This window comes from Typopeltis vanoorti, chromosome 7 (assembly GCF_054136105.1).
Source record: "Typopeltis vanoorti isolate ZY-2024b chromosome 7, IOZ_Tvanoo_1.0, whole genome shotgun sequence".
NCBI lineage: Eukaryota > Metazoa > Arthropoda > Arachnida > Uropygi > Thelyphonidae > Typopeltis > Typopeltis vanoorti.
The window spans coordinates 53,070,622-53,082,644 of NC_143555.1; the positions used below are offsets into that span (position 1 = coordinate 53,070,622).

Sequence of the window (12,023 nt, forward strand, 5' to 3'; positions counted from 1 at the left end):
TATATGGTCAAGTGGAAAGTATCACCAGTTAAAGCCTATAAGGCTATAACACAAAATTCTTTAAGGGAATTAGTATTAGTAACAGTTAGATAAATTTCAGTTGTGATTGTCATGAATAAAACTGTAATCTCATTGGCAAAAGTTCACTAATGTTAATAAAATATAATATAAATTTTAATACAGTGTGGTGAAAAAAATGCAGTACTGAACTTCACCCCCCCCCCTTCAGCACACACACACATACTATGAGATATGCCATTTGATTGCATGCACATTAACATAAAAGCATGTGTAGAGTCTACACCATTACATTTTGCTGTAGCAATGGTGTTGATGTTGGAAGAAGAGCCATTTATTGTTGAGCATTATTTTCATTCATAAGGAGTTGGTAGAGCAAAGGGTCTAGGACTACAATATTTGTGAGCTGTTTACTCGTCATTTCCTTAAGCATGCCCCAAACAATAGCGTCATCATTGCATTAAATGAGAGGTTCTGACGTACCGGGAGTGTTCTGCCACAATGCAAAGGGCATCTGGAGAGACCACAAACAGTTAACACAAAGGAGAATCACAGGTGTGTACTGGAGCAAGTGTTCCAGTCTCCGAAATGCAGTCAATACCAAACAGTGGTAAAATTTATGATACCAAGGTAATCATTACAGAGAATTCTTAAGGAACTGGGTGCATTTTCATATGTCATCCAGGTGGGTCAGTGTTTAACAGTAATGGATTATGTTGCACGGCAGGAATACTATGCACACATGCTGGCCAATGTCTATGTAGATCCATTTTTCCTCCATAATGTCTGGTTCTTGGATGAAATGCATTTCCATCTAAGTGGTCATGTAAATAGATGAACCTACAGGTTTCTTGGTTTATAAAGACCTGAATTTGTCCAAGAGAAACCTCTTCACAGCAAGAAGGTCACCACATGGTGTGTGTGTGGTTTCTGGCTATGGCATAACCCTACTTCATTGAAGAGGGTGGTGTGACAGCGACCTTGAATAGTGAAAGTTACATCAAGAATGTGTTGGTTCCTTTTACCCAGGATTTGCATAGGATGTGTCATGCAAAAAAAAATAATAAAAACATTCCATTTCATGCACAGGTATTCCAACAGGACAGAGCAACCTGTTATACATCACTTGGTTCTAGAGCCTATTTATGAGAACACTTTCCTGGGAGGATCATTTCAAGGTCCACAGAATTCTTGTGCCTTTCATATTCTCCTGATCCCACATCATTTGATGCCTTCATTTGGGATATGCTGAAGGAATTGATATTTCACCATGACCCACCTTCAAACCTTGATGAGCTATGGGATAAAATTACATGAGATGTCCAGCAGATGTCCCAACATTTGTTCTCCAAGATGACAGAGAACCGTTGCATAAGCTATGAAACCTGACTTGTCCATTTCGAGCACGTAATCTACTGATGGTAATGCTTTATTCACCAATATTCCACTGATAGTTGGATGTACATGTAATGTGTAAACATATATTTCTTTGTTAATAAATCCATTTACTCCACAACATATATCATTGTAGTTATTCAGTACTTTTCTTTTGTTGTTTTGTTTTTGTATAATGCTGTATAAATAATCCATATCAGCATAGCTTAAGAAATCATTTCAAAATAAATAACATACCCGAAATTCTTTTTTCAGTGATTCAAATAATTTGATGTGATTGTTTCCATCCTCAATTACTGAACTTGGAACACCTTTATAAAAAGAAATAATAATAATAATAAATAAAGAGGAAAATAGGTATACATGAATACCTCCTATACATGAATGCATAGGAGGAAGAGCAAATGAAGTGAAAGGGAGAGAAATAACAAAAGTAAGTAATTAGGTAAGTAAGTAAGCAAGCATTCAGTTTTATATATTAATGTTTTAGTTATATACGGAATGGTACAAAAGTAATGCAACCTACTTGTTCTCAGAAAATATATTTGACAAAGGCTAATGCATAGCCTTCATCTTTTGTGAGCATTATGCTATTTTTCAAGAAAGTCTCCATTATTCTCTATACTATACTTTTCTCTACACTTTATCATCACTGAGTGAAATGCTATATGCTAATCCATAAAAGGCTTTACTATAACATTGCAGCTCTTTACAAAAGCTGGATTTAGCTCCATGTCATCCACAAAATAGCATCCTTTATAGGGTCAAACAGGTGGTAGTCATAGGGTGCCAGATCCAGACAATGGGCAAGATGGGGAATATCAGTCCAGCCAAATGTTACAGTCATTGTAACTGAGTGTCAGACCTTAGTTTCACTACTGTTAAAGTGTCTGACCTACCATTAACTGTGTTCATATTAATGGTATCATATCCATACACATTTTTAAAACAGGTATGAATTTCCACTGGATTCGCATCTTTCACAATCACAACTTTGTGGCATTTATAATAGTCACAATTATAAAGTACTTGTGTGGCATGTTCATGTGACTGATTGCAGCACAACTTTGGTGGAAACAGAGACTACTACTGTCAACTCAGTGATAACTGCTAAAGTTACTGACCAACTGTGCATACACATATATACAAGAAACAAGCTGCACTACAATTTACATGGTTTGCTAGAGTTATTGACAAACTGTTACTGGTTGTTCAGTAATATATGTGTGTATGCACGGTTGGTCAGTATATATGTGTATGCACAGTTGGTCAGTATATATACTGACCAACTGTGCATACACATATGTATATGCACGGTTGGTCAGTAACTTTAGCAAACCATGTAGATTGTAGTGCAGCTTATTTCTTGTATATATGTGTATGCTCCAGATGATGACCTTGATATGAAGGTCGAAACATAAAGTGTTCATTTTGGTTTATATTAAACTAAAATTTTGCTCTCTAACACAGTGATTGTCTCCATAATTTTTGATAATGTAGATGGAATGAGGATTACCATATTGGAGGACCTTTGCTTCAGCAAGTGGAGGAGGCAAGGGATCTTGGTGGATAGGGAACTGCAATTCAAGGAACACACTGCAAAAGTTGTTAAGGTTACCCACAAAACTGCTGCTATAATGTGAATAACGCTGCCACGTAAGGATAAAGTGACAGTTCCACTATATAAATGCTAATTAGGCTCATTTGGATTTCTCTCACAAATCTGGTCACCCTGGCTATATTGGTAATAAGGAAACACTGGACAAAGTGTAGAGGCAAATAAATAGGACTGTTTTAGGACTCTGAAATATTGGATATGAGGACAACAGACTGAGGGAATGTGGTCTTCAGAGCTTGGCAGATAGCAGGAGGGGTGATATGATTGAGATGTATAAGTTGGTGAGCAGAGTCTATCAAATAGATGCATGGGAATTATTACAGAGGATAATGAGTGAGGCAAGAATAAGAAGTCATCCCTGGAAACCTTAGTAAAAGTCATGTGAGCAATAAAGTGAAAAGGAGATTTTTTGCTTGGCAGGCAGTCATTGAGTATAATGCATTGCCAGAATGTGTGATGAATGTTACAACACTGAATGTATTCAAGGCAAGGTATAATAATACCTTGTTTAGTCTAAGAAGTAACACTAATAGTATATTTTATGGTGGACAGGAGGAAGAGGGAGAGATATGATAGAGACCTACAAGTTGATAAGGGTTGTTATAGGATCAATGGTGAAGAAGTTTTACAGAGAATAGTGGGAGATCAGGGGAGAACCAGAGGTCATTCCTGGAAACTGTATAAAGAGGGTGTGAATATGGGAGTGAGAGGCAGGTTTTTTTCGTACAGAGTAGTGAATGATTGGAATGCCTTGCCTGAGAGTGAATAATTGATTATTCACTCTCAGGGAAGGCAATAATTATTGACTGCTTCTTCAGTGTAGAGAGTAAACAGTATTGGAGAAAGAGAACACTCTTGTCTTACACCATTATGTTTCTTTGCTGTTTATTGTTTCCATTTGCACTTCGTGCTTATAGATATTAAATATGAGCCTTCTATCTCTCCAATTTGCTTTATTGCTTTTAAGATTTGAAACATTTGGTTCCAGTCAAAACCATCAAATGCTTTCTGCAAATCAAGAAAAACTATTAGAGTATTTTTATTCTTCTCAAATCTTTTTATAATTGTTCTAAGAGCTAGGAAAGAATCTCTTGTCCCTTGTTGTTTCTAAACTTTGTATTTTGTGCTGCTCATGGATATGCTGATCAATTTTTTCTTCACATTTCCTTCATAATGTTTTCTTTTTTGCAGCTCTTGCTTTATATTCCTATTCATCCACTTAATTCCAACTTGGTTATCCTCCTGACCTTCGATACCCAGTCTGATACAATCTCTGACCACTTGCCATGAACTACTGACATTTTCTCCTCATAGCATCTCAATTCATGTCACTGTTCCAAGATGAATCCTGAGTCTCTCATAATGACCAACCTTGTAGTTGAACATAAACCACTCCTTGACAGAGAACTTCAAATGTTTGGCAGCTTCCCAGAACAAGACCATGGTCATTCTTCCTAATTGGAGGCAGAGTATCTGTCTTGGTATTGGATACATCTGCTGATGCAATTATCAGATTCAACACCCTCAAATCTCTTGTGCCTCTATAACATGTTGTTTCATGTAATTATCCCATAACACATAAATCTCACTTCCATCTTGACATGTCCCCTTTCTTCCCTCCAATCTCCCCATAGTTAAAGTCTCCCATAATAATTGTTAAAGCCAGTAGCATTGAGTTACACAGAATCAGTTCAGGATCAATACTGTACAGGATATGCATGATGTCATTATGATATGTATATGTGTCACAATGAGACAGTTTCTTTCTACTTCCCTGATCACATTAACATAATGGATGAAAGGTCTGATGTACAGCTACCACTCTGAGCACCATGTCAGTTTTGCACTCATGCGATTCAGCATTAACTTTCTCTTAATCAGTGTTGTGTATTTGTAAAATGCATTCTGGTGTAATTGCTTATTTGTTATTTGAAGGGCAGACTATGTGATTTTCATTGCCATTTGAAGATGTAGTTCTATAATGTCTTGTAAGTCCCTGTATGAGTGTGTGTGTGTGTATAATGAAATAATATTACAAACTACAAAACAAGCATTCATTCTTCTGAACAAGAAAGCATAATTAGCTGCTGTACTTTGATAAAGTGGGAGATAAAAACTAGATCTGAATCACTTTATTTAGTAAAAGGATTAAGATCTAGTTTTTATTTCAGTCAACTACTATTTGGTCATATTCAGGAATATATACATTTATATGCATGATTACATTACAGCAACTAGCAGCATACTATAGTAAGCTACATCACATTTAAAATTACTAAGCCCATTGAGCCTGACCTCTTGTAGTTAAAAAAATAATATAAATAAATAAAATAAAAAAAATTAAATTAAATTAAACTAAATTAAAATTTTTACAAAAAAATTATGATTAATAATTAATTACATCAGCCATTATCATAAAAAACAATAAATCAATAACTGCCAGGAAAAACTTCTAAAATGGCTTTTACATAGCTTTCTTTATTATACATATCGCTTATTCCAATGAGATGCACTAAGCTAACTCGGCTACATTTTTTTATGCTTATATTAATTAGAACCATACACACATACATACTCCCCATGATTCTATTCCTGAAAAGTGTAACAGTACATAATTGTCTTTCATATTGATGTATGTTTACTGTTTGTTTTCAAGACAATTTTCCTATAAAGATATTGTTATGTTCAAATCTGTGTACAAATCCTCCCCATCCACCTTGGAATATCATAATTGTACATTTTTACCAAGCTAGCAACAGTAAAAAGTAAAAAGGAAAAAGATAAACATTGAAAATAACAGACATTAAAGTTCAGTTTTTTAAATGTACTTAAATGACTTAAAACATATACAATGAGTTACATGACATGAAAAAATCCAAACTCGAACATCCAAAGTCTATTTTTCTAATGTCTATTACTTGCAGGTTCACCTATAACCCAAACATTGAAGAACTATTAAAATAAGAAGAGTCAAATAATTATTTTCATGCCCATTATTTACAGAAGTAGGTTGAAAAGAACAGAATTCTCTGTGGTTATCAGCATGGGTTTGTTAAAGGGAGATCATGTTATATTAACTTACTTATGTACTATACCAAGGTGACAAATACCTTGGACAGGGGAGATGCATATATGGTGGTGTACAAATATTTTATAAAGGCTTTTGATAGACTGCCACACGACAAACTGTTAAATAAATTGAAACAGATGAGATTGGATTATAGAATTCTGAGTTGGATCAGTGACTGGCTGTCAGATAGGTATCAGAAAGTTGTATTATGAGGGATGCAGTATCCTGAAAGAGGAAGGTCACTAGTGGTGTACAGCAGGGGGTCAGTTTGGGACCACTGCTGTTCAATTTGTGTATTAATGATGTTCGGGTGGGTTTAACTTGTGATATGCAGCTGTTTGCAGATGATGCAAAATTAGGGAGATCAATGCAGAGTTAAGCAGATGCTATGGTCTTACAGGAGGACTTGAATAGATTGCAATTGGGCAGGTAAGTGGAACTATCAGTTCAATGTTGCAAAATGTAAGGCTTTGAAATTTGGTAAGCAACGATGGAATGCAAATTCATGTGTAGCGGCTTAAGTGCTGTGAGGACATCATGTTGGAGGCTTAATGGATTTTTTTAAAACACTCAAAAATAATTAAATTAGAATTTAATACTTTCTATATTTCGTCCTAGTCACTAGGACATCTACAGGGATTACAAAACCAATTAATGTAACATGCACACACAAATCTTACAATACTAAGCCCAACCACGTGGGTGACACTAAAGTCCTATCTAGGTGGAGCGCCCTCTAAGGGCGGTAGTAGGTGGCGTAGAATGTAAGGTGGGACCTCTGGTGATGAGTGTTTCCCAAATCTTCGGAAGCTTAATGCAACTGTATTTATTAAGATTTGGTTGGTTTCTGAGAGCTGCTGCTGCTTCTAAGAAAAGTCTCTCTTTCTTGAATTTGCTGTGATGGAGCATGGTGGTTTTCTTCCATGATACTTTGTGGGTGGTGTCCAAAACATGGTCAGCCAAGTCTGAATGGCCATAGTTGTGTTTACCGATGTAAGACTTATGTTCCTCCAGGCAGATGGATGCTGATCTGCCTGTCTGTCCAAAATACGCCAGCTTACAGGAACAGGGTACTTTGTAAACTCCAGGCAGCGAGAGAGGAGGGAGCTGATCTTTAGTAGAACGGATAAGGGTAGCAAGTTTGTGGTAGGGCTTATATGCTGTGTGTAGGTTGTACTTTTTTAGTATCTTGGCTATTTTTTTTTTAAATTTTTGCCATGGATGTAGGGTATGGTGATGGCATTTTTAAAATCTTGTTGACGAGATGGACGGGGAATGGGGGAGGAACTGATTATTTTTTTGATACTGTGTTCGCTGTAGCCATTGGAGAGGAAAGTGTTGTGTATGTGGTTAAGCTCAGTAGTAAGGGCGGTTCCACTGGAACAAAGATTGTGGGCTCTCTTAGTAAGAGTTTTGATGATGCCATATTGTTGTGAGGGGTGGTGGTAGGAGAGTTTGTGAATGTATCTGCCTGTGCATGTAGGTTTTCAGTGAAGGCAAGTGTATCATTAGGCAGGCATGTTACTAAGGTGTCTAGGAAGGGTAAACAGTTGTTCTTTTCCTTTTCCAAACAACTGTTTACCCTTCCTAGACACCTTAGTCACACGCCTGCCTAATGATACACTTGCCTTCACTGTATACAGAAAACCCACACACACAGGCAGATACATTCACAAACTCTCCTACCACCACCCCTCACAACAATATGGCATCATCAAAACTCTTACTAAGAGAGCCCACAATCTTTGTTCCAGTGGAACCCCCTTACTACTGAGCTTAACCACATACACAACACTTTCCTCGCCAATGGCTACAGCGATCACAGTATCAAAAAAATAATCAGTTTCTCCCCCATTCCCCGTCCATCTCGTCAACAAGATTTTAAAAATGCCATCACCATACCCTACATCCATGGCACATCTGAAAAAATAGCTAAGATACTAAAAAAGTATAACCTACACACAGCATATAAGCCCTACTGCAAACTTGCTACCCTTATCCGTTCTACTAAAGATCAGCTCCCTCCTCTCTCGCTGCCTGGAGTTTACAAAGTACCCTGTTCCTATAAGCTGGCATACTTTGGACAGACAGGCAGATCAGCATCCATCCACCTGGAGGAACACAAGTCTTACATCGGTAAACACAACTATGGCCATTCAGGCTTGGCTGACTATGTTTTAGACACCACCCACAGAGTATCATGGAAGAAAACCACCATGCTCCACCACAGCAAATTCAAGAAAGAGAGACTTTTCTTAGAAGCAGCAGCAGCTCTCAGAAACCAACCAAATCTTAATAAATACAGTTGCATTAAGCTTCTGAAGATTTGGGAAACACTCATCACAGAGGTCCCACCTTACATTCCAGGCCACCTACTACCGCCCTTAGCGGGCGCTCCACCTAGATAGGACTTTAGTGTCACCCACGTGGTTGGGCTTAGTATTGTAAGATTTGTGTGTGCATGTTACATTAATTGGTTTTGTAATCCCCGTAGATGTCCTAGTGACCAGGACGAAATATAGGAAGTATTAAATTCTATTTTAATTCTTTTTGAGTGTTGTAAAAAATCCATTAAGCCTCCAACATGATGGAATGCAAAGCATACATCTGCCAGGGAAACTTTAAAAGAGGTAGAGAAGAGAAATCTGGGAGTGGTGGTAAACAATGATCTGAAATTCAGGGGGGCCACATGTGCACAGATTTGGTCACCAAGTTTTCATGATGATGAGGAAATGCGAGAATGCAAATTGAAAGGCCCCCATGAATAGAAGGAAGAAGGTGAGATATGATTGAGACATATAAGCTAGTCAGGGGTTGTTATCAGGTTGAGATGGAAGAGATTTTTCATAGAACAGGAGAGGGGGAGTAGAACAAGAGGTCATCACTGGAAACTGTATTATGAGGAGGGTGTGAGCAGAGGAGTAGATTCTTTGCATGGAGAATAGTTGCTGAGTGGAATGCATTGCCTGAGTGTATTGTGAATCAATTTAAGGCATGATTGGATGAGCATTGTATACAATAGTGTGTACCTCCCACAATGAGTCTCTGATTCCATGGAGATCAGGTGTTAATAATAATAATAATAATAAAAATATCTGCACCTAATTTCTCAAAATTTTCCAAAATCCTTTGAGGTGACAGCACACATCTTCTCTTTTGGTTGGCATTCAAACATTTGGGGACCCACTTCACTGAGGGCTTCTACATGTCCAGATGTTGGTAGATAATGACCCCAATTCATTCCCTGGATATCCACAGTCTTTTGCAATGATTTTGGCTGGTGTTTATCTATCATCAAGGATCATGGCATGCACTTCATCAATGTTTTCAGGTATGATCACTGTGGAAGATCTTCCTGACTTGGAAGCATCTGTTGTCTCACGAACTCAGTTTTAAACTTGTCCACCCCATCTGGCAACTCTTAGATATGCTGGAGTACAGTCCCCTAAAGTTCAGTGAATCCCAGTTGCAGACTTTTCTTGCAGCATGAAAACCTTGATGACAGCCAACATTTCTATGTCTTTGAATGGCTTCAAATCCTCTGACATGTCTTCTTATATATCCTAAAATGATTATAATTTGATGAAATATGGGGATTAAAGGGTTTTAAGATATGTTCTTTCTTGTGGTTATATCAGTTGCTTTAATATAATTTTTGTTCTAGATGTTAATCAGAACTTTTCAGTTCCCCCCTCCCTCTCATATTATGTACTTGCAGTTATTCCTCTGGCTGGTCTGCCTGCTTTCCAGGATAAAAAACCTAAGTTTCCAGTAAGCAAAACCCTGCCAATTACTGTATGTGAATGGCTAACTTGCCTTCAATTAAAGAGCCCTTATAAAGGTTCTTCACACCCTAAATGGGATTTGAACTCAGGTCATTGCAAAATAACAGTATCATATTACGAACTGGCCTATGCAGATTTGATAGGGATTTAGATGCTGCCCCTAGGCAAGCCCCAAGTGTAACCCCTAAATTCAAGAAAATATGCAAAAAGTGTTTTCATGGTTGGGATATAATTTTTCTAGTTTAGGCCATACTAGTTCACACCACTGCTTGAACTCTCCAGCAAATTCAGAAGTTTGTGTGTGTGAACTTTTCAAGCACCCACTCTACAGCCCCAACCTCATGCCCAGTGACTACCTCTCGTGTCCTGCATATGGAACAGTAGCTCTCATCTCAACTCTTTGAAGAAGATGAGGAACTGAAGAACAGTGTGACTCAGTGGTTGAACTCACTGGCAGCAGATTTCTTTGATGCAGGTATGAAGATGCTGGTGGAATTCTTGCCTTACTTTCTGAACAACACCTCATATTTTCTAAAATATTCTATAAAAATGCATAAAGTTTTGGGCCATAAACAGAGCAAGTATGTCCTATTAAAAATTATAAGATATAATACACAAACTGACTCACAGTCAGCTGGCAAGTAGCATTGATTACATTTTCCTTTATGTTTCATAGAGTACACAAAAAAAGATAGTAATAGTAGCCTATCCCAATTTGTATTTCTCCAAATTTTTGTTGAAAGTATTTGTGCTTGGTTATAAATTAAATTAAAGATGCCAAGAAATTATATTCTTGTTTAAGCCTTTTTCCAAGTGTAAGCAAACAAAATTTACATGTTTGCTTACACTTGAATAAATGATTGAGCAAAGAATATAATTTCTTGGCATTTATAACTCTTTTCTAATAAATTTCTGTCTTGAGCAGATTTGGAGAAAATGTCCACATTAATAATAATGGTAGATATCTAGATGACATACCTAATAGTTCACATCAACTTTCAGATGTGGAGTGGAGTAACATTAAATAAATTAACTACTTTTGTTATTTTCCTTTAACTCACAATCTTTTATTATAATTTTGTTTATTTTATAAAAAATGTCATACTCACCTTTGTGACTTTTAATAAAAACTAACAAGCTTTTTAACATGCCCTCTAATGCACTGTCAGCCCAACTTCCCCTTCGTAATGTTGAAAGTAAAGCTTCATTTTTATCTGTTGGCTCCTCATCAACTGTATCATCACTGAAGCAAAACAGTTTGCTTTCATAATGGTTAAATAATTCATGAATAGTACAGTATATGCACCTACAAATATAAGAAAATATAGTTTCAGATTTCACATCCAAATGGTTTCTATAAATAGCATTGTGAATACTTTTTTTTCCCGAGAAACTTTAGGTGCATCATTACTAGGCAAACAATTTACCAATTCATAAAATTATAGCGATCACAAAAAAAAAAAGCTCACTTCTGATAATAAAAATTGTTCAAATGTTCTGAAATACTAAAACATACAACTATATTTTACTCATAAATGCAACTTCATGATCCATCGCCACAGAATATTTTATTTGCAACTCTTTTCACTATGCACTACTCACACAATATATCTGTCATTAAGATAAGATGAAAAATGAGAGATTTGTTCTTTCTTTCTCTCTAAGTAACCGGAAACAAAATAATACTTAATTAATTCATATGTAAAAAGTGGATCAAAACTTTCTAGCCTTGAATAAATATATATTGAGTGCACATCCTGTTTAACCACTGTCATGGCCTTGGAATGCTTACAAATCAATATATACATGGATGCAAAAGTGCCTGCTGAAACTGAAATACCTGGATACTATTGAAATGACATGGATATGAAATATAAATTATTTGATATATTTTATCCATATGTCCATTTGAGTGAGTTATTATCTGTCCCATGACATGGTGTGAGTTCAGCAATTTATTTCAAGTATATATTTGTTGCTGCTAGGTAATATCAAATTTTCACCAATTTGAATTGAATAAAAAAATATAATAATGAAACAATAAAAAATAAAAAAAGAATTTGTGTGCCTCAGAAATTATAAGATATAATACATAGTGAACTTCAGTCATGTGGATTTGAGTGAAACTTTAATCATT

The 12,023-nt window shown here is 36.4% G+C and overlaps 1 protein-coding gene across 2 annotated transcripts in view; it reads right to left on the reverse strand.

Annotated features, from left to right (window-relative positions):
• Nucleotides 1-12,023, reverse strand: part of LOC150104679 (E3 ubiquitin-protein ligase SHPRH) — a 674,750-nt gene that overhangs the window by 196,808 nt on the left and 465,919 nt on the right. For both annotated transcript variants that reach the window (XM_090395874.1, XM_090395873.1), the window contains 2 exons: nt 10,996-11,192; nt 1,651-1,724 (listed from right to left, as the gene is read on the reverse strand). In XM_090395874.1, the coding sequence (XP_090252000.1) occupies nt 1,651-1,724; nt 10,996-11,192 (271 nt within the window). The remainder of the gene's footprint in view (nt 1-1,650; nt 1,725-10,995; nt 11,193-12,023) is intronic.